We start from the raw sequence: 26,629 nt of genomic DNA on the forward strand, positions 1-26,629 counted from the left end.
TTCGTCCTCTCTAGACGCAGTTTATAGTATGCCTTGAATGATTTCATCTCTTCAGTAACTTTCACAAGTTCCACGGATGGCTTTTCGCATACAATGGGCATGTACAGACCCTGCACCTGTGTTGCTATAGCTAGCTCCTCTGGAGTAGAATCACCATCCTGCAGCAAAGGGAAGGAGAAAATTTATATGCTTATTTCCAAGAGATTACCATCATTCCATCAATGTACTTCAATTACAATCATCACTGGAGGGAGTGAGCCTTAGCCACAAGGACACCATTTCGTGTCCTACAAGGAAGAAAAGGCGATCCCATTTCCCAAAGGCATGCCTTCGATGAGCTATCAAGTGATACCATGTTGTATTCTGCTGTTCCTGTTATAAGTACAACTGATTTTGATGACTCTGGATGTCCCTCCACGGATGCATCCTGCCATGAAATCCAAGTCCCAATGTTAAAGTCAAAGACAAGCTAGAGCTAATTATATGATGAAAAATTTCTTTGTTAGCTATGCACCAAATTTCATAAACCAAATCCAGCCAACCTGATTTGCACCCAAGTTTTAATATATTAAAAATAAAACTGAAAATTAAAAATTTAGAAAATAAAATAAAATATTCAAGTATGCAAGTAACAGGTCATAAATGCATACCTGAGTCTGAGTGATCTTTGCAGATTTAGAATAATATAATGCTATTCATTTGATATAACAAGCAATTTTCATGTCAACTACTAAGAAAGACTTCCTAAGCATACAAATGCAAATGCTGAAGCCATTCTAGCGATACATTCTAATTAAACAGAGATTGAACATTAAAGATTGACAATAAAGCTATAAGGTGAAGGCATGTGCATGATTTTACATCTCTAGGAGAGCAAGTGCAAGATTCTAGCTATGGCTTATGTGAGAAAGTGCAAGGGAGAAAGCAGGACAGATGTGATATTTGATAAAACAGTTTAGTAGGATTAACAAGCAAGCATTTTTTAAATAAATCATAAATTTGGTGACGAGGCAGTGATTCCTTAACATATAATTGGATTTGTATAAACAAAATTGATACATACAATATGCACTCATTTAAGTATGCGGTCCGATAAGCCTTGATCCAAACATAAATGAATTCTTACAGCTCCGGAATACGGAGAAATTTGTGTATGAGAATCGAAATGGATGTCCTTAAAACACATAATCAAATGGGGGTCTGAAGTGTACATCTTATTTCTTAATGTATATAGAAAAATTTGAGCAACTCAATATTCAATTCATTTTGAATTACGAATATCTGCATCAAAATAACGCTTAGTTGAAGGGTTAGTGTCTAATCGTTTTTGGACAAATCAACTAGTAATGAAGTTAACCCAGTGGTACCAGGGTTCCTAAGATGATCAAGCTGCTTGTTACCACGGCGAAGTAAGTACTCAATGTAGAGAAAGTTTTTCCGATCTACTTCCACGGAATTACGGCGAAACTCCTGTGATACTGTTGACTCAATGTTGCGTCGTTCTTATTCAGATTTGGAACGTGCTGCTCGCATAAACCCTCTGTACAAGCTAAGTACTTGCTTCTGCATCCCAGAAAGCCTTTGACCTCTAGAAGCTCCCATTGTGTCTAGCAATATACGAGTTTTCAAAGTGAATTCTGTACAAAAAAGAGTAACAATACTCATGAGTTCAAGAATTAACAATTGAAACTCTGCAACTCATTTTATCAAGCACTTTATAGGCAAATTTTTTTCTCTCAATTTGATAATAGAATTAGTTACCTCAAAAGCAGCGAACCAATTTGAATTGCTTAGGATTAGGGTTGGCAAAATGGGCCAACCCGGCTTGACTCGGCCCAACCCACATTTGGCCCGAAAAAATCGAGCCGGGTTAGGGTTGACTCGAAAAAAAAAACGAGCCAGAAAACCCAGCCCAGCCCGACTCGAGCCGGGTTAGGGTTGACTCGCGGGTTGGCTTGAAAAAAACTCCGAGCTGGCTTGAAAGATTGGATCGCGGGTTAGCTCGAAAAAATACTTACGGGTTGGCTCATTTTTGGCTCGCGGGTTAGCTCAAAAAATAGGTTTTGGTGGAGCTAGTCACATCTGTTCTTCAACACTGCACAATATTATCAACATTGCCAAAGCTATTGCCTAATAGATCAAATGGTAAAGACAATACTAATACAAACAAATGGTAAAGGCATAACAGAGTCCACTGCAAATGTGTAACTAATACCAAGCAAAAAAATAAAAAGCATAAAAGTTGTGTGTTATATTTCGCCCACAAGACTTGCGCAGTGTAGTCACTTGTATAGCTCTCAAGGTTATCTCTACAAAGATAAATAAAAATAGATAAAGCATTCCACAATTTATATTGTCAACTTCCTCTTCTACATTCAGGATCCATTCATTACGTTTCCCTTTCTACAGAGAAGCACAAACATAAAACTAAGAGAAATTATATCCACACATTGAAATGAAAAGCAAAGTCAATATGACTGTGGTGGCATATTTGGAACGAAAATCTCTGTGATAAATTTCTTTGAACCATTTGATATGAAGCCGTTCAAAACTTTATCATCATCTTCGCTTGAAGAATCTGTAGCGCCTGGATCACTGTATATAATTCTTATTTTAGTGAAAGAATTCAAGTTTTCCATTTTTCCTGTGAAATTTTCTTTTGCTTTCTTGAAATACATGTCATGAACTTTTCTTTTGCTTTCTTATTTTCCTGTGAATTCAAGTCACTGCTTAAAATACTATACAAAAAAGCTCTTTAATGAAAAGTAATATACATGTTTTAAATCCTCTAAAATACATGTCATAAATTTCAAAATATACATTGAAAGATATCAATGTGCAAGCACATACCTTTTTGATGAGAGAACAGTGCAGCATGCAAAGGATGAAGAATGGGCAGATTCAAGAAAGTATGCACAGGAGAGAAACAAGAAGAAAGGGATATATATCTGCTTCGTAAAGTGACCAGATTCGGAACCAATGAAAACAAAAAAGATAAAAGAAAGGAAGAGCTTAAAATTGCCAGGTTCCCCAAAATTTATCCTTCTCCACCACATTCTCTAAATTTATTTGTGAAGAGAGGACACCAATACCATTCCCAAATGATGGTTTTTTTCAACGATCATTATTTGACAGAAATTACGATTCTGGGTCAGATCCATTCAACAAAAGAACCAAAAATAACAACCAGAAGGCTTATCCAAAAAATTAATCACATTTGCAACAAATTAATCATCATGAAATTAAGAAATCAGCTAGTACGGAAAACATAATATCAAAATAATAGAGAGGAGAAAAAGTTTACAAGTTTCCCCACAACCAACGAAAACATGGTAAAGTTTGATTAAGACTAAGAAGAAAAAGAGAATACCTGAAAACACAGAGGTGGCGATGGAGAGGAGGAGCACGGTGGCTGCCAAGATCTGGAATGAAAAGGGAACAAAAAAAAATATTAACAAAATGCCAAGATCAGTAAAACAAGAAGAAAGGGGAAAAAAAACTTTACAGTTTGTGTTGCGGAAGAGGAACGAACGATGTCGTCGCCGTCGGTGTGGGTGGGGTGGGGGACCTGGTAGTGGTGAGTTTATGAATGTGTGATATGCGTGACGCGTGAGCGTGACTGATTTTTATTTTATTTTATTTAAAAAAAAAGAGTAACCCGCGAGCTGGCTCGGGTGGGTTGAATACAGCTCATTTTTACCAACCCAACCCGGCTCGTTTTTTGCGGATTACGAGCTAACTCGTTGGGTTGGCTCATTTTTGCCACCCTTGCTTAGGATTGAAATCCAGGCGAAGATGAAGATGAGATTTTGGACGCGAAGATGAAGATGAGATTTTGGACTTCAAATCCAATTCATCTGACATCGATGATCTGTGTCTTGGAAGAACTGAAAAGTTAGGTTTAGTTAGGTACTTCGGCAAAGATCTGAAATGGGCTCAACAGATATAGAAGCATTTGGGCTAAGTTGAGTTTGGGTTTTGGCTCCCAATAGATAATCTGAAATGGAGCTTCATCTTATATTCTAAGACAAAGCCATTCTTTGGCAACTTCTGACACGTGGCTGCTTCTCCTTCTGACACGTGTTTGCTTTCACACTACACAATTCAAAAAGTTTCAATTTTTGGTAATTCAGGGAATAAAAAAATTCAAAAAGAAATTATAATATGGACTCAAAATTGATGGCCACGATTTGCTACCTAAAATCAATGGTGCAGATCTGTTTTCATTTTTATTGGGACACAGCTCATCTTTTTTTTAAATTTGAAATTTGGAGTTCAAAATGTAAATTTAATTTTTAAAAACTGACAACTCAGTTAATGTTCACCTGCTTTCTTGAAATTGTCAAACGTTTAACAAAATATACAAGCATTCTGACTGTTCTATGAATTGCAAAATATACACGTTCAGCACGATCTAACTAATTGAACACGATAATCTCTCTACCGCCTCTCTCTATCTCTCTCCGTGTGTGCTAAGAATATCAGAATCGCCGCACAATGATGCCGCCAAGCTCCGCGATGCGTTCGATTTGTACGATCGCGACAGGACCGACCTCATCTCCATTTCCAATTTCATCTCTTCCAGTGATTCATTTCAGCAGATACTGACCCTGTCAACAATTCGTCTAAAAAAAAAAATCGAAACCCTGTCACAAGAACACCGCCATCACGGATGCTCTCTTCGACGAACAGGACCATCTCCATCGCTTGGCCGCTGGCGCCTCCTCCATGTCTGTTGATCACCTCTGCCGCTTCCTGACGGAGCACTGTCACCACCGAGTCCCGTGGACTCACTCCTTGAAATCTCAGCAAGGTGAGTTCCCTGACTGTCTTCACTTATGTTTAGCACGGTTATTCACATCTGCAATCAAATCTCTGATTCTTTTGAATTTTGATCACTAGGAACTTGCTTACTGATTTAAAATTAATGTAATTTTTCATTTCAATATTTCACCTCTTTCAGGTTCCAATTCATTCCCTAGATGATATTTCTCAACAGTCTATTTGACTACCTGTCCCTTCTTATTATTTGGAAGTGGGTCACTGGTTCTCAAGCTGATTTGTACCATGTAATGCTCTACATGTTCCTGAGCCCGACAGATGATTTGGGTGAAAACCAACACTTTGTTGGTCAGAAAAATCTGCAGGTTGGTTAACTCCCAACACCCCCCCCCCCCCCACCTTTTGGTGTATTTCCGTAAGAATAATACTTACGCGCTTTGTTCTGTTCCTACCAGCTTGTGCTTTTGCTTCTAGCTGTTGTCGCTGTGCCCTGGATGCTTTTGCCAAAACCTTTTATTTTGAAGAAGCAACATCAAGATGTATGCTTCCTTTTGTACTTCAAGTTCTCTTTTTGTTCTAATATGGAACTTTTACCTATGTTCTCAGAACATTGTTCTGGTTCTAATAGTTATGTTACTTCAGAGGCATGGAGTTGAATCCTATATACCACTCGAAAGCACAGAGGAGAGCTTGCAAGTGGAGGCAAGTCATGATTCCCATGTTCATGAGAAATTTGATTTCAGTGAAATCTTTGTACATCAACTCATTCACACCATAGAATTTGTACTTGGAGCAGTGTCTAATACAACTTCTTACCTTCGTCTGTGGGCCCTTAGGTATGTCTTTAAGTGGCGCAATTGTTCTATTCTAATATAAATGTCTGAGTACAAGAGATACAAGGTTGGAACCTCACATCATTTAGGTTATTAGTTTTGTATTTCTATTTATCTGTAGGTATGTTATATGTATGTATTAATTACAGTTATGCATTTACTGATGTTTTCCCTTTTTTATACCCAGTCTTGCTCATTCAGAGTTATCAAGTGTTTTTTTAATGTTTTAAATTTTGTGATTGCGCCTCTGATGTGATTTCTACTTTCAAACAATTCAACGGGTTCTCTTGCATTTCTATTCTACTTGATGCTAAGGGATTTTCTCATGTACCCTGGTATGTATGCATAATGATTATAAGGTGCTGTTTTTGGAGGACTCTTATATCGACAAAATATGATTTGGAATAATGGATACGGTGAGAATTTGAGACATAGTATAACATTTTGGACTGTAATTTTACAATGTATTTTTGGCATTGTGCTAGAAGTTATATTGACAGTAAGATTTTGAGACATTGCTTCCTCTCAACATTAGGTGCCGTATTGGACCATAATATAAATAATATATCTTTGGAGAGAGATAGAGATTATATTATCATAATATCAAATTCAACTATTACGAACTTTTCTACTTATTTTTTCTTACAGTTTAATTTTAATTTGAGTTGCAGGAGATTTCGGGATAAGAAAGAGGCTGTGGAACCCGAGGCAGACCCAGAAAGGGATCAGAGATTTGTTTTTGCTTACCAGGTTGATTGGATGCTCTTTTTTTGTTTGTTTTGAATATTATTAATGTCTATAACATATTTGGATATTTGGTGTCATTTTTTTTATGATTGCCTAATTTGCTATGTGGTGATCACAGATGCCTCTAAAAGCAACAGAGAGAGATGTATATGAGTTCTTCTCAAAAGCTGGCAAGGTCAGTTGCTTTAAATTTTGATGTACTTTTGGCATTGGAACTGAGATGACTTCTGTTTCCATTGAACTGCAATGACTTCTATTTCCATGAAAACTGTTAGTATTATTTTATACTTTAGTGTATTTATGCTTCTCTTCTCAATTGTGATAAGAAGCATAGTAAATGCATTTTATTCTGAGATGAAGTTGTGGGATGAAGTTGAGGTCTTTGGGTTTACTTTTGTATCATTGTATATCACACTTCTTAAATATTCAAGGTGAGGAAGGAAAAGCTCTACAGCTAAGTATCAGTGATATAATGTCCCTTAAATTAATTTGATTAATGTAGTCAACTTTTAGTTATATTGTATGTTTTTTTGTTATATGTTGTATGATGCATTGATTGCTTTTTTTTCTCTTACTACACAAGATGATGTTATCAATAGGCCAGCTTTTTTCATTTGATTCCCCAATGAAATGTAGAGGAATCGTTTTAAGAAGAGCCTATGAAGATGTATTAGCGTTTTTGAAGTTGAAGAGAAAAGACCAAGTGCAAACTGTCTTCAATGATTTTGATCCTCAGCATACTGAGCACAATGGTCATTTTGATCATATGAGCCTCCTTCCCCTGGTTCCTTATGAGGATCCCTCTGCTCCTCCAATTCCAGATTCTCCAGTAGCAGATTCTGCTACTATTGGAATTAAAGCTAATATGTTAGCTAATTTTGAAGTTAATGGAGAACAAGTGGATTACAAAAAGATGGAATTAGGAGATATGGTGTATGTTCCTTGGCTAGAAGAAGTTTTCCATATTCATCCTACATTAATAGAGTGCCAAAGGAACAAGACTCCCAAGTATGCAGGTTGGGCTTTTACAGCACTTGGCAGGACACCTTATTCAATGCCCAGCTGTACCACTCAGCTGTTTCATGTCAGACTTTAATGATGATGATTTCTAAATTTAAATTGAGAGGCTCTTTTTAAATTTCAACTTCAAACTGATCATGATTTCTACATTGGAATGATCAGCTCTTTTAAAACAAGATATGATTTCTATTTAAAAATTCAAAATATGATTTCGATTTTGTTTTTGAAATTTCATTTTTTAAATATTTCAATTTAATTTTTTAAATTCAAATATATATATATATATATATATATATATATATTTGAAAATTCAATGTTGAAAACTTCACTGATGTGTCACTCCCTGCTTAATTCTGAAAATTGTGTTCACACTACATGACATATAAAAACTTTCTTTTAAAAATCGAATTTTATTTTTTAAATCAAAAAATAAATGATCATTTGTGGTGGCAGAGAAGTTATTGAGTGTCCCACTGCCCATCACATTGGAATTGGTCAGCTGATTTAATTGCTTTTTACATTGGAATTTTGAAATTCGAATTTTGATTGCTCATTTAATTGGAATGACTTATCTGATCTAAAATTCGAATTTTGAAATGGAATGACTCAGCTGTTTTAATTGCTCATTTGATATAAAAATTCAAATTTTGAAATGGAATGACTCAGCTGTTTTAATTGCTTTTTACATTGGAATTGCTCATCTGATCTAAAATTTGAATTTTGAAATGGTTTCAAATTTTGAATTTAAAATATGGATGGTCGGAAAAGATTTGGAGAGTTTTTGGTGGCGGAAATTTTTATGTAAATGTCAACTCTAATACGGCATTCGAATTTTTACAAAAATTAGACAATCACCAACTGTAAGTAATAATAAAAGGAATGATAAATTAAAATTCTCTGTAAATGTCATAAATTATACACTGAAAGAAATTTTAAAAGACTGTGTAAAGAATCAGACATAACAACACACCATAAGCTGCCATTTACTAATCAATCAATTTCTTACCAAAACACAATTAAAATTTAAAAGAGAAAATTATAGATTAAACAAAAAAAATGTTTCAAATTATAAAAATTTAAATATAGTTGATACAAAATAATTTAAATTTGGAAATTAAATGAAAAAAAATCAGAAATGACATATTTATACCTCAAAAGAAAATAAATTAAAAATTTAACTTAAAAAATAATTCAATAAAAGAAAAAATTTCGTATGAGTACTTTTTTAAAAAAATTAATATAAACGTTTTAAATTTATATGTATAACCAATTTAAAAAATATAAAATTTTAAATTAAAAGAGAAAAAACTTACAAAAAAGATATAATTAATATAAAAGAATTTAAAATTTAAATTTTAATAAATAATTAAAAAGTTACATCTATGATTCTCTAAAAAATAAATTATTAAAATTTAATGCACATATTTCGATTTTCTTCTCATTCCTCACTCTTTTGAAATTCGAATTCTGAATTGATTTCAAATTTTGGATTTCAATTTTAAATTTCAAATTGTAATGGTGGGAAAGGATTTGCAAATAAAAAATTAAATAAATAATAATTTTTATTAAAAATCGATCTAAAAAATCAATGGAAAATTAAGTTAATCATTTATGGTGGCAGACAACTCATTCGATGTCCCATTATTTTTTGCATAGATATTTGTTAGCCCTATTAATGCTGCATAAAAAACAAAAATATTAAAAAATTGTAAAATAACAAAATTATTTATATTGTAAAATAAATTCAAAATCTGGAAATAAATTAAATAAAAAATTGTGATTTTAATTTTTGTAAATATAAATTTGTGAAATTCCAAATATTAATGACACTAATACTTGCAAACAATAATTATTTATATAAAATGCTGATAGTTAGAGGTGAAAAACTGGGCTCAGCCCGGAGGGCCGGTCCGCCAATATATTTTTATAATTCAATTGAAATTTTATCCTTATTCTTTTATAATTAAATTACTAAATCTGATTTTTATTTTTGTAAATACAAATTTGTGAAATTTCAAAGGCTAACGACACTAATCCTTGCAAAAAATAATTATTTATATAAAATGCTGACAGTTAGAGGTGGAAAACTGACCTCGGCCCGGAGGGCCGGCCTGCCAATATATTTTTATAATTCAACTGAAATTTTATCATTCTTCTTTTATAATTAAATTACTAAATCTGATTTTAATTTTTGTAAATACAAATATGTGAAATTCCAAAGATTAACGACACAAATCCTTGCAAAAATAATAATTATTTATTATTATTTTATAAATCTGATTGTAGTAAATGAAAGTTCATTTCTGAGATAAAATATAAAAACCTAGAATGACGATGAACCCATTAAGTTACACATTTCCTATAAATTTCCAAAGAAGACAATTCCCCCTGATTGTTTCATTTGCCATGACTATCAATAAGAGCCAAGGACAATCTCTTTCTCATGTTGCGATTTATCTCCCCAAGCCTGTCTTCACTCATGGGCAGTTATATGTGACACTGTCTAGAGTAAAGAGCAAGCATGGATTAAAGATATTGATACTTAATGAAAACGGTTGTGTTACAAATAGTACCCTTGATATAATTTACAAGGAAGTATTTCAAAGATTAATGTCGTGAATTTCCTTCTGTCTACTATGAGATAACATCACTCCTTGGTACAGTTAAAGACAAAAAAAAATGGCAATGAAGTGCTTTTTTATTTATATTCGTTAACATTAGGTTTTTTTAACTGCTGCTTTTTTTTTCTTATGCAGGAATCGCTTTTCATGCACACATGGTATATTGTTAACTGCTATTTTTGAATAAACAATATTTCATGGTCATCAATATATGGATGTATTGTTATAACACTTTTTATTTGTACTCACATGTTCATGTGTTTTTTTTTTCATACTTTCATTTGTAGATTATTACTAATTCATTTCTAAGAGGATGAAGGATCACAAATGTAGGTTCGGCATCTTGCATGTGTTGCGTTAGTTTTTACGAGACAAACAAATCGATTTTTTTTTCCTCCGTGCAACGCACGGGTAATAGACTAGTTTTTTAATATCGAGAAAGGGTCCGTTATTTTCTTCATCTTATATTCAAATTGTTTCGCCACTTGTCTATGCTATCACTAAACTAAAATGCATTTACTTGATTAGTGAGTTCTATGATTGCTGTTATCTTGTGTAGGAGGGTCAAGGGGAAACAATTAGGTTCCTTGCGGACAATTATGCTGTGGTAACAATTAGGGTCACGATCATTGCTGCAGAATAATGCATCCAGATTTCCTAGCCTATAGATATTTTAATATGAAAAATAAAAATTGCAGCTTATTTTGGAGAATTTAATTCCAATTCATTGATGTTTGGGTCGTAATGTATTCATAATTGTTGGAAATAAATTCAGTACCCTGTCATTATGGCGAGCTAGCAATAGTTTTAAATGAGTCAATTCTTTTCCCTTTTTGGTTTCCCAAGATATTCTCTGGCCAGCCCATAGGCGAAGACTAATTCTTTCGTGCAGGAGATCACCGAAGTGTATATACCTCTCCCAACAAAATTTTTACCGTACACATGGCTAGGAATCGAACTAGTGTCAGCATACTGAAGGACCTAACTATCTACTAACTCTACCCGACTTTGTTGTTAATCAATTCTTTCCTTGGGCTAAAACATAAAAAATTCCTGAGTAGAATCAAGAAAAATCAAGAATCTCTGAAGGTCCGATAAAATAAAAACCGATGTTACCTTACAACTTGATATAAACAAAAATTGTAATGTTAAATTTGTCAAACTCAACACAAAAAGATCTGCTAATATTTTTCAAACTCAATTTTTTTTTCTTAACATGAGCAAAATTGAAAAACTAAACAAGAGGCGTCTCGTCTCCCTACTTCTTATCTTCCTTCTCAGCCTCAGCAGCTCTTTTCAACCTTGCACCCATGTGACGTTGGTTCGTCCTCTCTAGACGCAGTTTATAGTATGCCTTGAATGATTTCATCTCTTCAGTAACTTTCACAAGCTCCATGGATGGCTTTTCGCGTAGAATGGGCATGTACAGACCCTGCACCTGCTTGCAAAGTTTGTTGCTCTGATTAGTACTTAGTGGTGTTGCTGCTCGAAGTACCATGTGGAAGGGTGCCATGTTTTGAGAAAATTCCTGTAATTAATGAGGTATATTTTTTACTTCATTTGAAACTATCATGCAAACAAAAATAAAATACTGAAGAATGATTTATGGATAGGGATCCATGTAAAATAGGGATCTAGACATTTTGCATGCAGTGTACATGTTTAAAATAGGGATGTGGGCAAGCTTTATATTTTTATGTTTGCTCTATTTGGGTTTATTGCTGCTCCACAATTGCATGGTGAATGCAATACTAAACATGATTATGTACAAGGAAGTGTCCATGTATTTGATGCCTGTATAATCCATTTATGGAAGTATTGTATCAATTGCTGCCATAGAAGTCAGATAGATCACCTGAAACAGTTCGAGTTTCGAAATTGATCAATAATCCATGCCAAGGTCAATTAAATCTTCTAGGAAGATCGTATATATAAAACCAAGATGTCAGTTGCAATGATTTATTTATCTTGAAGGTGCCAATTTCGAATTGGTTGGCTTTAAAAATGCAGATTTGGCTATTGCCTTTTCCCTGGGGTCAGCATTGCTTTCTTGATGTAGCATAGACAACATATTTTCATCCACTGAAGAGAGGTGGCAGGCAATTAAACCTCGGATTGCAGGATATTTAATGGTTGGTAAGATTGCTTCAAGAATTAAAAATCATGATTCAGTAAGACTATATTGTGCTGGCCTTGGTGCTCAAATAGAGCTGCTGTGTGATTTGCATGAGACCTTTTGGAAGGAAAGAGTCATACCTGGTGAAGTCATGACGCCTGATGATTTTAAATGTCTTGGAGTTGTATTTCTTTTTATCTGTATTTAATTCTGTACTGAGAAATACTGTAATAAGCAATTCATTCATCTGGTGTGTGTTGAGGTTGGTGAAATTGCAATTACAGTAGGCATGTGATCAGGGATGAGTGCAAGTATATGACATGCTTTCTAAAATATCTTTGACCTGATGATCCTATTGGTTGAAAGGACTAGCCATATTAGATGAATGTTAAGTTGGTGTTGCAAGTAAAAAGATCAAAGAAACCTGGATGATCATGTTGATAAATGAAAACTTGAATTGCTTCTGAATATTATATTGTCAAATGTGGTTTTGTGGATCTTCTTAACAGAGTGGAAGTCCATCATGCTTAATTGTCAGTATTCAGTTAACATGCATTCTCATTCCCTTCTGGAGGTCCTTGTCTTTACTCTTCATGATTGATTTGTGATTATAAGCAATTCTGACATATTCAATACATTTATCGGCCCCTTCTTCTATTTCAACCTGGCATGTGTTGTTTCAGTTTTCACCGTATTCTGTTTTAAACTTTTTTATAGAACATGTTAGTATGTTGTTAAGCGGGATTAGTTAAATTTCAATGTGTGTTATCTCTTGTATCGTTTGCTTGCATTGGAAAGTTATTATTGAATTGATAGATTGAAATTTAGCTTGTGGTGCATTTTGAGTTTTGCTTTGGCATTGTCAGGCTTCTTCCTTTTCCCCTCCCTTATTTGCTGAGGTGAGATCTTTTTTTCTCAGATGTAACATCAAACATATAGCTTTGTTTTATTTGTATAGTGTTTACTTGATTACCTGCTGTGGTTGAGCTCGAGATGATATGACATGCTATAGATATTCTGTTATTTTGACAGCCTGCTGTATGTCATTTTGTCAGTTCACACAGTTTCAGCTCTAACCATTATAATAGTTCTGATGAGTTAGTGTATATGCTCTATTGGGGCCAATTGTATGATAATGCAATGGTAAATGTAATTCTTTTGAGATTTTGCTGAGCAAATTATTTTTTATCTTTGACATTGCTTTGTTTTTTTGTTTTTTGGTTGAGTACATCTTTTAATTTTTAGTTTGACTATTCATGGAAATCAAGTGTGTGCTCAAAATGGGTATGAAAATTTGCTGTTGATTTGGCTCTATGAAAATTATTATTCAATTCTGTATGAAAATTAATGGGACCCTTAAAGCAGCATCTTTGCTGTTGATTGAGCTCTACATGTACTTATGATATTATTCTGATTAAGATATTTTTCCTATTTACTTACTTCTGTCTTATGTTTTGCATGAATAGCCTGTCAGGCCATCAACTGGTGGTTTTGGCCAGCAGGCCTACCGCCCACCCCGTGGTTCTGGTGCCCCACCACAATGGGGTCAACTGAGGTTCTCATTTTGGCCACCCGACAGCATATGATTATCAGGATCGCGGGCCATACCCTTCTCATAATCAACCATATGCAGCTCCAGCATATGGAAGCTATCCTCAACATATGGCTCCAAGAAGCAGCTTTGGTTCTGGTTGGGAGCAAAGGCCTCACCACAGCTTCCAGGGACCATCTCCACACAATGGTGGTTATGATTATTATGGAGGACAAGGGGGTCATTTATCTGATGCTCCACCATCAACCCAGCATCCCAGTTCAGTCCCCCAACATGGTACTGGTCCTTCCCCTGTACCTTCTATGGGCCCATCCCCAACTCAGATGAATTACAATTATGGACAACCACAAGGCCAGGATTATAGTCATCAGACACCTTATGCTCAGGCAGGATTTCCTCAACAAGGTTATGGACATGGATATGATGAATCAAAGTTTTTTCGAATTAACGTGTCGAAATAGTGTCATATCATGTCCCATTCGATGTTGGTGCAAGATAGATTGCAATTAAGTGGATATAAACGTTCTTGAAAAACTATCCCAAATACACATTAGAACTTTAGAAGCACGCTGCATTGCAATGTGTATGATATGAACACGTACTGTGTCTACTTTACTATGGGATGATAAAGCAGTTTAGTAGGATTAACAAGCAAGCATTTTTTAAATAAATCATAAATTTGGTGACCAATTCCTTTACATATAATTGGATTTGTATAAACAAAATTGATACATACAATATGCACTCATTTAAGTATGCAGTCCGATAAGCCTTGATCCAAACATAAATGAATTCTTACAGCTCCGGAATACGGAGAAATTTGTGTGTGAGAATCGAAATGGATGTCCTTAAAACACATAATCAAATGGGGTCTGCAGTATACATCTTATTTCTTAATGTATATATAAAAATTTGAGCAACTCAATATTCAATTCATTTTGAATTATGAATATCTGCGTCAAAATAGCGCTTAGTTGAAGGGTTAGTATTCTAATCGTTTTTGGACAAATCAACTTGTAATGAAGTTAACCCAGTGGTACCAGGGTTCCTAAGCTGATCAAGCTGCTTGTTGCCACGGCGAAGTAAGTACTCCATGTAGAGAAAGTTTTTCCGATCTACTTCCACGGAATTACGGCGAAACTCTTGTGATACTATTGACTCTATGTTGCGTCGTTCATCATCAGATTTGGAACGTGCTACTCGCAGAAACCCTCTGTACAAGCTAAGTACTTGCTTCTGCATCCCAGAAAGCCTTTGACCTCTGGAAGCTCCCATTGTGTCAAGTAATATACGAGTTTTCAGAGTGAATTCTGTACAAAAAAGAGTAACAATACTCATGAGTTCAAGAATTAACAATTGAAACCCTGCAAGTCATTTTATCAAACACTTTATAGGCAGTTTTTGCTCATTTTGATAATAGAATTAGTTACCTCAGAAGGAGCGAACCAATCTGAATTGCTTAGGATCGAAATCCAGGCAATGATGAAGATGAGATTTTGGTCTTCAAATCCAATTCATCTGACATTGATGATCCGTGTCTTGGAAGAACTGAAAAGTTAGGTTTTAGTTAGGTAGTTCGGCAAAGATCTGAAATGGGCTCAACAGATATAGAAGCATTTGGGCTAAGTTGAGTTTGGGTTTTGGTTCCCAATAGATAATCTGAAATGGAGCTTCATTTTTGAATATCGAGACAAGTTCCGTTATTTTCTTCATCTTATATTCAAATTGTTTTTGCCACTTGTCTATGCTATCACTAAACTAAAATGCATTTACTTGATTAGTGAGTTCTATGATTGCTGTTGTCTTGTGTAGGAGGGTCAAGGGTAGGGTTGGCAAAACAGGCCAACCCGACCCAACCCGCATTTGGCCCGAAAAAATCGAGCCGGGTTAGGATTGGCTCGAAAAAAAAAAAAAAACGAGCCAGAAAACCCAACCCAACCCGACCTGAGCCGGGTTAGGGTTGGCTCGAAAAAAACTCGCGAGCTGGCTTGAAAAATTGGATCGCAGGTTAGCTCGAAAAAATGCTTGTGGGTTGGCTCATTTTTGGCTCGCGGGTTGGCTCTGGGTTAGGAGCGGGTTAGCTCAAAAATTTGCATTACAGAGCAGTGTGTAATTTGGGCTGTACATGATGAATGATGCAGGAGGGTGAGGAGAATTCATTCAACAGAATTATATTATTAATAAAGAGCCTCATTATACCACTAATAACAGCCCCATTAAATCACCAATAAACATCCATAAATACCAATTACATTACTCATAACACCATTATTAAATACGACTTTTCAACCTTCTAACACAAGAAAGCAAAACAAAGAGACATTTCAACAGTAGCTTAGTTTTAATAATTCTTTTCCACATACACAGCTTTCCAAGATGAAGTCACCAATGCCTTGCCCTCTTTGAAATAAATAAATCTTGTATGGACTGAAACATGCCTAGCCATCAAAATCCAAACTGCACCCATAAAGTTTTCAAATTGAACAGATTCATTATATGGTAGCATAGTAACATAACTCAAGTAACTCAAATCAAGTTCATAGTCACATGACATGAGGTACTCTGACGAGGACAATTGGCTGTGAGCAATATGGTCATTGGGAATCACTTCCATAGGCTCATATTTGGTGGATACAAATAGTGAGAAGAAGAATTAGGTTCCAAAATTATCTCTGAATTTAAAGAGCTTTTGCATTTGTGATGGCCATAATATATTGTCCGATACAATGGATGAACAAAGTCTTGTAGCCTTCATTATTAGAAGATTACAGAAAAAAGAAGAAGATCTTTACATCAATACAAGTTCGAATCCCAACAACAGTATGAATATTACTAAGCAACGAATAATAATTTTCTTATTTTTTATTAATTCATTTTAACATTATTTTGGAGAAATCAAAGTTAGGTTTTTTAACAGCTCAGATCCTCATCAACTTTCATCTTCTCTGACTTTTCCTGCTAAAGGATTTTGTGCCGGTACAATCTATATCTTAAATCAAATGGGTTTTATTTTTTTTTATTATAATCGTTTGAAACATTTATGATGATATTATTCATAAACATTTATGAAACATTTATGTTTATGATGATATTAATTCATAAACAAACTAAGCAAACAGAAAGAGTAAGGAAATGGTGTCGCCTGGTTAGAAAAGAAGAAGAAAGGAAAAAAAAAACCTTCAAGTCGTCTCCGTCGGTGTGTGTTGCGGAAGACTGGAAGAGGAAGGAAATCGGTGGAAGAGATAAGTAGAGAATTGACGGTGAAAGGAAGAGAGAACGGTGGAAGGAAATCGGCGCCGTCGGTGTGGGTGGCAGTGGCAGGGTGGGGGACCTAGGGCTGGGAAGTGGGATGAGTCTGTGTGTGATGTGTTATCATTCTGTCGATTCTGTCCGCGTGAATCGATTTGTCATTTTTTTATTTTTTTAATTAAAAAAAAAACTAACCGGTGAACTGACTTGTTTAACCTGCACGTTGCTCGGGTCGGATTAGTAGTTCATTTTTGTCAATCCAACTCAGTTCATTTTTTACGGTTACGAGTTAACCCGACAGGTTGGCTCATTTTTGACACCTCTAGTCAAGGGGAAACAATTAAGTTCCTTGCGGACAACTATGTTGTGGTAACAATAAGGGGAAACAATTAAGTTCCTTGCGGACAACTATGTTGTGGTAACAATTAGGGTCACACGATCATTGCTGCAGAATAATGCATCCAGATTTCCTAGCCTTTTGATATTTTCATATGAAAAATAAAAATTGCAGCTTGTTTTGGAGAATCTAGTTCCAATTCATTGATGTTGGGTTCGTAATGTATTCATAATATCATTATGGCTAGCTAGCAGTAGTATTAAATGAGTCAATTCTTTTTCCTTTTTTTTTTTTTCTCAAAATATCCTCTAGCCAGCACGAAGATTAATTCTTTCAATGTGGGAGATTATCAAAGTGAATATACTTGTCCCAACAAAATCTTTTCCATACACACAGCTAAGAATCAAACCACTGTCAGCATACTTAAATGACCAAACTATTTACCAATTGTGCCCAACCTTGTTGGTAATCAATTCTTTCCTTGGGCAAAAACATAAATTCCTTAGTCTATAATCAAGAATCTCTCAAGGTCCGATAAAATAAAAACCGATGTTACCTTAGAACTTGATATAAACACAAATTGTAATGTTAAATTTCTCAAACTCAAAACACAAAAAGATCGGCTAATTTTTTTCAAACTCAATTTTTTTTTTTCTTAACATGAGCAAAAATGAAAAACTAAACAAGAGGCGTCTCCCTACTTCTTATCTTCCTTCTCAGCCTCAGCAGCTCTTTTCAACCTTGCACCCATGTGACGTTGGTTCGTCCTCTCTAGACGCAGTTTATAGTATGCCTTGAATAATTTCATCTCTTCAGTAACTTCCACAAGCTCCACGGATGGCTTTTCGCATACAATGGGCATGTACATACCCTGCACCTGTGTTGCTGTAGCTAGCTCCTCTGGAGCAGAATCACCATCCTGCAGCAAAGGGAAGGAGAAAATTTATATGCTTATTTCCAAGAGATTACCATCATTCCATCAATGTACTTCAATTAATCATTCTCACCTTAAGTTTCCTAGCACGTCTTGGGAAGACAACTAACTTAGCCTTGTATGTCTTCAGCCTCTGAGCATTAGCCTGAAGACTCTCCAAAGAAGGGTTCTTCCGGCGATGATCAACAGCAATCCCTATAGTCCTTGCAACTTTCTTTGGAATGCCAGCCACCTGAAATACAGAGTAATCGATTCAAAAAGCTTACAAGGTTTGAGCAAAATGCAAAGGCCAATAACAAGACGACCAACAACTAAATGCTTCCATCAATAGAAAAAACCAATTACTTTGTTATCTCCCCAGCTTTTGATTTTAACCTTAAGAGGAGGGGTTAACATAAGATACATACACTTCTGAAACACAGCACTTTTTCAGGATAAGCAATAAATTTTATTCTAATGTAACTATGAATTAAGTAACTTTTTCGTGGCATCTAAACCATTGCACACAAGTGACAACTGGAAAAAGCAAACAAATATTGGAAATGTTCATATCTTCATTAAACCACAATTCAACAAGAAATTAGCATTTTAGTAAAATATGAAGCAACACACCTTCAATTCTTCCAAAGAGAAGCCCCTGCCAGCCCTCACTTTCATATTATATTTCAGAGTCTGCCCATGAACAATAGGACGGAGAGGCCCAGCAGTTGGACGAGGGAAGATTTTCACAGCTTTCTTCTGTCTTGCTGGTAATTTTTGTTATTTTTTTTAGAAGTACAGAAAAAATTAAGTAAGATAGCTAACACTTTGAAAAAAAAAATTAATAAAATTGCTTTTACATTTGACAGGAACACATTCAAGAATCCTAAGGGACAAAAAGGAAAAATCAAAGGGAATGAAAAGTAGTATTGTTACCAATTCTTCTACGGGTTTTCCTGGCAGGTTGATTAAACCATGTCTTGACATAGTTCTGCCAGTGTTTCCGGAAGTGCCCATTTGGGATAACATTGTTGTGTTTAACCATTTCTTATCTGCATAATTAGTGGCATCAACAGACACAACAAAGATTAATTATAATTAGATCATAGTTCAGTTACCCTAATAACATCTATACTCTTCTTTATTAAAAAGTACAGAACTTATTGAACTTTTAAATACATAAAAAAAAAAAAAGAGTACAGAACTCGATTGTAGTTAACTAGTTATGGCACATCAAATACATAATCACAATAATATCATCCCACTGCAACTTTTAAACATAACACCCTCTTCCTAAATAACAAAACTAAAAAAATAAATATGATATTAAGATTCAAAAGAAAACTTATCAAATTGAACAAATCAAAGATGTGAATGACAGAAAAGTGAAACTTACGAGTAGGAGCGGCTCGGTGAGCCACTTTCTGCGTCAGTGCAAAACTGCTACGTTAGGGTTTACCATGGCTATTATAAGTAAATTAACATCCAAAACCATAAACGGGTTAAGGTTCGGGTCGGGTCGGGTAACAACAGGGGCTTTTATAATTGGGTTCTTCAACAAAACAAAATTAAATTAAAAAAATTAAAATAGTCCATGCCCTTTTGTTATACTTCATTATTTTTTCTTCTGACAAAAATAATGTATACTTTTTTTTGTGCTGTCTTGAATTATCAGATAATAATTTAATCAATTTTTAATAATTCAAATTCAAATTATTCACATTTTACACTTTTTAATACCAGAAAATATTTATGTAACAGGAATCATCCTAAATCAATTTATATATAATATAAACAATTTTCTACTACGATTGTGACATGTAACTTTTTTAAATCTTTATTTTTAATTTTTTTAATTTTTTTTATCGACGCTCAAGTGAGCCACTCGCATATGATAAAAATGCAGGAACGAAGATACATATTTTGTAACGTCTGGCAACACTTGCAAGGATCAACGACTGTCCCCACACACTAACACGAGATTTTTCAGCGTGTTTTGTCCTCACTCGCACACTTACCGGGAAAACTTCACAGGAGGTCACCCATCCCAGAATTTCTCCAAGTCAAGCACGCTTAACTATGAAGTTCTTCCGTTTCGGGCTACCGAAAAGTAGATGCATCTTGTTAGTATAGGTAGTACCAATTAATTCTTATAAGTCATTCCCAACTATACAGTCCCATACCAGCTCAGTCTCTAGAATCCCTCTCTTTCGGGTGTTGATTCGATTCATTCATGTACCCCCGTCGCTGGAAGCTTGCCAGGAGCCGCTCCTTGTCCATGTCCTTTCGCACCAGCGATCACTCCCCGCCCTCGTCAGCGCCCGGGATGTTACATATTTGATCGTGAAAATCGATTAACATGAAAATAATTGTTGCTCATCCTCCTTGTTAATAGTTTGTAAAAGTTTCATTTCTCTTTTAATACGCTATTAAGATTGATCTAGGGTGGGGAATTTTGATAGCTTGCATATAAAAAATAAAATTGCCTTCTAAATAAGAATGAAGAAGAAAAGTGAATGAATGAATTAGTAGTTTCATATTTGGGGACTAAATAGAAAAGTAACAGTTGTGCTAATTCATGTTAAACGAAGATGATTTCATTCTCAAACCCTGAGTTAGAAATCAGTTCTTTGGGTTCATAAACTTTATATAGTGTTTGGCATTACATTGTTTTTTTTGCACCAATTGGTATGAAAGTCTTTTGTATATCTTGTTGAGACATCAAAGATCTTCGAATATATTTCATCCTCCTAATTTTCTTGATCTTCCTCAACAGTTTGGGGTCAACAATTTTCTTTGTTTTTTCCAATTTCTCTTTCCTTCCATCAGTATAAGCTTGAATAGCTTTAACTCTCTTATCATCAGGTAATAGAGCCAATCTTGAAAATTTCCTGGGACTCACTATTCCCAGTCTCTCAGTAATGTCCTTGAAAGCTGGAACAAGGCCACGCCTTATAAAGCATCCTTCCACAAGCTGCATTGAGTTTGATTCAGGGAGACTTGGGGAATCTTTTAACTCAAGATCCAAGCAAAATGGAGAGTCTTTTAACCACATCCTGAGGGAGTGAGCCTTAGCCACAAGGACACCATTTCGTGTCTTACAAGGAAGAAAAGGCGATCCCATTTCCCAAAGGCATGCCTTCAATGTGCTATCAAGTGATACCATGTTGTATTCTGCTGTTCCTGTTATAAGTACAACTGATTTTGGTGACTCTGGATGTCCCTCCAGGGATGCATCCTGCCATGAAATCCAAGTCCCAATGTTAAAGTCAAAGACAAGCTAGAGCTAATTATATGATGAAAAATTTCTTTGTTAGCAATGCACCAAATTTCATGAACCAAATCCAGCCAAACTGATTTGCACCCAAGTTTTAATATATTAAAAATAAAACTGAAAATTAAAAATTTAGAAAATAAAATAAAATATTCAAGTATGCAAGTAACAGGTCATAAATGCATACCTGAGTCTGAGTGATCTTTGCAGATTTAGAATAATATAATGCTATTCATTTGATATAACAAGCAATTTTCATGTCAACTACTAAGAAAGACTTCCTAAGCATACAAATGCAAATGCTGAAGCCATTCTAGTGATACATTCTAATTATACAGAGATTGTACATTAAAGATTGACAATTAAGCTATAAGGTGAAGGCATGTGCATGATTTTACATCTCTAGGAAAGGAAGTGCAAGATTCTAGCTATGGCTATGTGAGAAAGTGCAGGGGAGAAAGCAGGACAGATGAGATATTCCAGCTGTAAATTGTAGATATGACCTGAACCTATGCTTGGTTAATTGATAAAGGGGAACATGATAAGAACAAATGCTTAGAACATAATTGTGCCTTCCAGTCCAGTAATGATCAGAAATTGCAAAAATATCATTTGATAAAATCCAGAGGAAGACCCATTTTCATATTTTACCATGAATCAAGTCAACTAACAATTCTGGAACTAGTTACTTCCTTAATATTTAGAACATTCGGCTGCCATCCTTAAACCTTGTCCGTTTACTAGTTGACTAATTTTCCGTGGCATCCTAAAGCAAATTAGAAATGAAAAACCATACACAATTTAGAAAGTAAATTAGAAGGGAAATAGAACTAACCTGCATGTGGTCAAGCCATAAAGTAAGACCAACAAGAGCTGAACCCGCAGATAGTTTTCTAAAATCAGCCCCCCAGTCCTTCTCAGCAACTCTGCAGTTAATAGATACAGGCAATAAGCAACCTAACAGAGCCGGTAACACTATGATTGAAAATTGTTATAAAGAGATAAGTTATGTGTCGGCAGTTTACAACTTCAACAAAAGTGTATCACAGTCAAGAACAATGGAAAAGGACCTATAATACCTACCTAAATATATCATGACGATAAATGTTTCTCTTGATTGCCAATTGGAAAACCCATGATGCAGAGGCCCGGAGTTCAAATGCCCACAAGAGATCCACCAAAGCATTGACAAAGTTAAAGGCTGCATTATCTTCCACATTTTCTAGTCTATCAAGACATTGGTCAACCTCTGAAACCAGTGACTCAGATTTTTCTCTTAGAAGCCTGTAGAACAATTAGTACACATTAACTGGACGCATATGAAAAAGCAAACCTTTGCTGCATCGTCTTAGCAATTAAAAAAAAAACTAATCTTTTGCATAACGAACAAAAATGAAAAGAGCTAATCAGTACCTGATTGGAAGATCAAATCCAGCACCTTGGAGTGCATTTAAAAGATTAAGGGCTTCACTTGCTCCTTCACACAAGCTAGCAGCTCTGATAAAGCAGGTCCATATTCGATGGTCTGGTTCTATGGCTGCTTCCTTCATCTCTGCGAGCTTTTCAATTCCAGCTTTATAATCTCCTTTTCTGAGATATGCATCAATAACAGAGCTATAAGGTAGAGTATCCAGAACCAGTCCAGTTGTTTTCAAGTTTTGAAGGACTTTCTCAGCTTCCTCAGGCAGCCCAGATTGGCCATAAGAAACCATAAGCAAATGCATCGTGGCAAGAGTGGGTTCTACCCCTGCTTCTTTCATCATGGCCAGTAGATTTTCAGCTTTCTGATGATCCCCCGAAGTTCTATACATTTTCATCATTAAATGATAAAAGGAGCGGTCCAGTTTATAGCCATTTGATCTAAGCTCTTCAAAAAGTTCCTCAGCCTGTTCATACAGTTGTTGCTTACCAAATGCTGCAATCAAGCTTCTGTATGTGTCTGGCTTAGGTTCTAGATCAAGTCTTGTCATTTCATGCATCAGTGACAAACCTTCTTCCGGTCTATGGTCTCTGCAGTACATTATAATTAATGTATTGTAAGTTTCCTCGTCTGGTTTAAGACCGGCATCTTGAATCTTACGGTAAATGATACCCATCTTTTTAAAATCTTCAATGCCTGAATATAATTTAAGTATAGAATTGCAAATTCGAAGATCGGGCTTAAATCCTTCCTCTTCCATCTCACATAACATAAATTCTACATCCCTAACTCTCTTGAATTTGCACAGCAATCCAATCATAATTCTGTAAAGATGCATGGTAGGAAAATAACCAGCAGCTTTCATTCCGTGGTAAACTTTCTGCACTTCAAATAAGTTTCCTGCCTGAGCAAATGCTTCAAGCATCAAAAGAATAGAACTTTTACTGATCTTGAACCCCATGTCTTGCAACTCCTGCATTACCACATAAAGCTCATTCAGTCTCCCATCAACAATTAAAGCTTGTAATAGACCGTTTATGGAATCTACAGTTGGGGAAGGACCATCTCTCATCATTGTATTAAAAATAGCTCTAGCTCTCTCATAACAACCACTGAATGCATAAGCATGTATTAAAGCATTCCAGACCTTTCTATCCACCTTTGAACATCTTTGCCTCAAAATCCCCACTAAACTTTCTGCCTTCTGCCATATCTTTAACTTCCCATATGTTTCAATTATATCAATATAAAAAGATGCATCGTCAAGTATAATGCCAATTTTCTCTGCATGATACAACAAATGGTGGGCTGTCTCAGGTAAGCATATTCTACAGTAGACAGACACCATGCCCTGGTACAGACATTCAGATGGCTCAACACCATTGAATCTCATGTCAGAGAAAATCTGAGAAGCTACGTCAAAGAGTTCATTCTGTATGCATTCTTGAATAAGAGATTCATACATAGTACAACTTCTAAATGAACCAAGTCCTCCTTTACTTCTGTATTCCTCCAAGGCTGCATCTAACTTTTTAGCCTTGCAAAGTATAATGATGAGTGCTTCGGTGATCATTTGAATATCATCTGGAGCATGTTCTCTCAAGAATTCAAGAAGTTCACATGCCTCTGAATATCTAGCAGATGAGCTATACGAACTAATAATAGATAAAAAATTCTCATGATCCAATTCATAGCCATTGCTGATGGCAACTTTCAACATTTTAGCAGCAAGATCATAACATCCCCCTTTAACAAGAACCGATGAAATAACTTGTGGATTCATACCTCTCAGTTCTTCCATATCTCTGACAGTTCTTTCAACAACATCCCACATGTTTTCCCTCACAAGTGCATTTAGCATGACCTCATATAGACCATTATCAGGTGTGAAGCCATTGCGAATCATTTCCTTATACAACATCATAGCCTTTTTCATCTCATTGAATCTCAGAAAGAAATCTAACATAACCGAGTATGCTAGACAATCAGCTTTGATCCCTGATCTACGCATGAGATTGAATGTCTCTTCAGCCTCTGCTCGCTTTCCGACCTTTACATAAGCACAAATTAAAGCACTATATGTGTGCAAACTGGGCTTAACTCCTGCATCCAACATTTCTGACATCACATTTGTGACTTCCTCAATCTTACTTGCTTTCCCAAGTGAATCTATCAAAACAGTATATGTAATTGCATCAGGATTCCTGCCAGATGATTTCATGTCTCTGTAAAGCTGCAATGCCTGGTCATGCCGACCTTGCTTTCCATACATGTGTATGATAGTGTTGTATGTCATCTCATCCTTGCCAAACCCCATTTTCACCATTTCTTCACAAATATCCCTTACCTTTTCCGTATTTCCTGCTTTTGAAAAAGCATTCAATAAAGAATTATACGTTACTGCATCAGGGAAAAACCCTTTAGACTCCAATTCTTTAAACAGATGCTCGGCTTTCATAGAAAGCCCACATCTACCGAATACCGAAATCATAGCATTGTAAGTCCATAAATCAGGTTGACAATGGTGGTCCTCCATATCATGAAAAATCGCAATTGCTTCCTCCAAATTAGACTCTCTTGAACAAGCACTTATAAGGGTATTATAAGTTATTATATCGGGTGTAAGACCTGACCTCCTCACTTCATTTAAAAGTTGGATACCTAAATTAGGCACCATTGCTCCAGACTTCAATCGTGCATTAATCAAAGTATTGAAACTCACCAGGTCAGGCTCACATCCTCTTTCACGCATTAAATCAAGCAGCTCTTTGACCTTGTTGAAGCGACCATTCCGTGCATAAACACCCATCATGGAGTTGTACACTTGAACTGTATCCCCTATGGATGACTCAGCCCTTGTGAAGATTTCAACAGCTAGTGCTTCTTGATTAGCTTTTCCCAACACACCCAAGATAGTGGCAAGCATCCTTGCATTTGGTGAGTACCAGTGCTTCAAATTCAAGCATTCATAGAGCTCAAGCGCACGATGCCAGTTGTTTTGACCCACCCATTTGACCACAAAGCAAAAATCAGTTGGTGTCATCTGAACTTTGCGTTCATCCAACACATCAGCCACAAACTCCTCTGATTTCAACCCCAGAATCCTATCCGTCAAATACTTCACTCTTTCCCTCCAATTCTTGTCTCTTTTCAGTGCCAATTTGTTCATCTTTTTCACCCGTGTCTTGCTTGGCCTACCCAATGCTTCCTGGGTTTCATCATTCACAACGCAATCTGGTTTATGGGTTTCATCTGTGGCCTCAGAAGGTGGAGTCTTTGCGGTGAAAACATCATTTTCTTCCAACTGGGTCTGCGTAGAAGGGTACAACATTTCAGAGAGTTTCAAGTGGGGCCATCTGATTGAAGGTGATGCTCTGCTATACGTAAACTTGACATTCTTAACGGTAATGGATTCTGGAGAGGAATCAGTATCATGGATAGTAGTAGAAGCTGAAGAGGAAGGAAGAGAAGCGTGTGTAGGTGAAGGTGAAGAAGGGTTTGAGTCTGGTCGCTGAATTGAGGAAATGGATGTAAAACTCAGCAATCCTGAGCCTAAGACAAACACAGACATGGTTTGCACATTTATGGTTTAACTTGTGTCTCACAAAGCAAGTTCACAATTTGGCGGCGAGGTGTATCTGTTGCAAATTTGCAATTGCAAGTCATAATTTCGGGTTATGTTAAATACAACATTTATCATTTGATGTTATGAGTGTGGTTTCAGAAAGGAAAAGGTTGAAGAAAGAGAAAAGAGAAGAAGAGTGT

General features: G+C 35.7%; 4 protein-coding genes and 1 pseudogene across 6 annotated transcripts; all 5 read right to left on the reverse strand.

Annotated features, from left to right (window-relative positions):
* Positions 1 to 164: 164 nt before the first annotated feature.
* On the reverse strand, positions 165 to 4,704 carry LOC133296166 (pentatricopeptide repeat-containing protein At3g18110, chloroplastic-like). Its single transcript, XM_061495113.1, has 4 exons — positions 4,646 to 4,704; positions 3,506 to 3,568; positions 3,371 to 3,422; positions 165 to 427 (listed from the first exon to the last, which is right to left on the reverse strand). Exons 1-4 carry the CDS (start codon positions 4,702 to 4,704, stop codon positions 242 to 244), a joined length of 360 nt encoding a protein of 119 aa, XP_061351097.1. The 3' UTR covers positions 165 to 241.
* LOC133296180 (succinate dehydrogenase assembly factor 1, mitochondrial-like) lies at positions 427 to 1,755 on the reverse strand (annotated as a pseudogene).
* Positions 4,705 to 11,229: 6,525 nt separating the features above from the next.
* On the reverse strand, positions 11,230 to 19,603 carry LOC133296177 (large ribosomal subunit protein eL13z-like). Of its 2 annotated transcripts, XM_061495124.1 has the most exons (6): positions 19,567 to 19,603; positions 19,107 to 19,222; positions 18,804 to 18,937; positions 18,265 to 18,423; positions 18,135 to 18,176; positions 11,230 to 11,441 (listed from the first exon to the last, which is right to left on the reverse strand). In XM_061495124.1, exons 2-6 carry the CDS (start codon positions 19,213 to 19,215, stop codon positions 11,262 to 11,264), a joined length of 624 nt encoding a protein of 207 aa, XP_061351108.1. In that variant the 5' UTR covers positions 19,216 to 19,222; positions 19,567 to 19,603; the 3' UTR covers positions 11,230 to 11,261. The 2 variants fall into 2 exon arrangements, with proteins under 2 accessions (XP_061351108.1, XP_061351107.1); XM_061495123.1 differs by lacking the exon at positions 11,230 to 11,441 and having other exon boundaries at positions 17,795 to 18,176.
* Positions 14,440 to 17,053, reverse strand: LOC133296178 (succinate dehydrogenase assembly factor 1, mitochondrial-like). 2 transcript variants are annotated; one of them, XM_061495125.1, is made up of 4 exons: positions 16,849 to 17,053; positions 16,035 to 16,128; positions 15,102 to 15,219; positions 14,440 to 14,981 (listed from the first exon to the last, which is right to left on the reverse strand). In XM_061495125.1, the coding sequence occupies exon 4, from the start codon at positions 14,944 to 14,946 to the stop codon at positions 14,662 to 14,664; it is 285 nt and encodes a 94-aa protein (XP_061351109.1). In that variant the 5' UTR covers positions 14,947 to 14,981; positions 15,102 to 15,219; positions 16,035 to 16,128; positions 16,849 to 17,053; the 3' UTR covers positions 14,440 to 14,661. The 2 variants fall into 2 exon arrangements, with proteins under 2 accessions (XP_061351109.1, XP_061351110.1); XM_061495126.1 differs by lacking the exon at positions 16,035 to 16,128.
* Positions 19,604 to 20,801: 1,198 nt separating the features above from the next.
* Positions 20,802 to 26,435, reverse strand: LOC133296167 (pentatricopeptide repeat-containing protein At3g18110, chloroplastic). The gene is made up of 4 exons (XM_061495114.1): positions 22,858 to 26,435; positions 22,528 to 22,728; positions 22,280 to 22,370; positions 20,802 to 21,408 (listed from the first exon to the last, which is right to left on the reverse strand). Exons 1-4 carry the CDS (start codon positions 26,433 to 26,435, stop codon positions 20,833 to 20,835), a joined length of 4,446 nt encoding a protein of 1,481 aa, XP_061351098.1. The 3' UTR covers positions 20,802 to 20,832.
* Positions 26,436 to 26,629: the final 194 nt, after the last annotated feature.

This window comes from Gastrolobium bilobum, unplaced genomic scaffold, assembly GCF_033153095.1.
Source record: "Gastrolobium bilobum isolate Gb01-03AN ecotype WA unplaced genomic scaffold, APGP_CSIRO_Gbil_v1 utg6114, whole genome shotgun sequence".
In the NCBI taxonomy this organism is placed as follows: Eukaryota; Viridiplantae; Streptophyta; class Magnoliopsida; order Fabales; family Fabaceae; genus Gastrolobium; species Gastrolobium bilobum.

Excerpts from the sequence above, each read along its gene's own strand:
- LOC133296177 (XM_061495124.1), bottom strand. The coding sequence starts at position 19,215 with ATGGTTAAACACAACAATGTTATCCCAAATGGGCACTTCCGGAAACAC. Across the intron at positions 18,424-18,803 it reads TCTCTTTGGAAGAATTGAAG|GTGGCTGGCATTCCAAAGAA; the intron begins GTGTGTTGCTTC and ends TCTGTATTTCAG. Across the intron at positions 11,442-18,134 it reads AGCTAGCTACAGCAACACAG|GTGCAGGGTCTGTACATGCC; the intron begins GTGCAGGGTATG and ends CTTTGCAAGCAG.
- LOC133296167 (XM_061495114.1), bottom strand. The coding sequence starts at position 26,435 with ATGTCTGTGTTTGTCTTAGGCTCAGGATTGCTGAGTTTTACATCCATT. Across the intron at positions 22,729-22,857 it reads GGATTTGATCTTCCAATCAG|GCTTCTAAGAGAAAAATCTG; the intron begins GTACTGATTAGC and ends ATTGTTCTACAG. Across the intron at positions 21,409-22,279 it reads TATGGCTTGACCACATGCAG|GATGCATCCCTGGAGGGACA; the intron begins GTTAGTTCTATT and ends ATTTCATGGCAG.
- LOC133296166 (XM_061495113.1), bottom strand. The coding sequence starts at position 4,704 with ATGGAGATGGTCCTGTTCGTCGAAGAGAGCATCCGTGATGGCGGTGTT. Across the intron at positions 3,569-4,645 it reads GGCGGTGTTCTTGTGACAGG|GTCCCCCACCCCACCCACAC; the intron begins GTTTCGATTTTT and ends CACCACTACCAG. Across the intron at positions 3,423-3,505 it reads CCTCTTCCGCAACACAAACT|ATCTTGGCAGCCACCGTGCT; the intron begins GTAAAGTTTTTT and ends TTTTCATTCCAG.
- LOC133296178 (XM_061495126.1), bottom strand. The coding sequence starts at position 14,946 with ATGGGAGCTTCCAGAGGTCAAAGGCTTTCTGGGATGCAGAAGCAAGTA.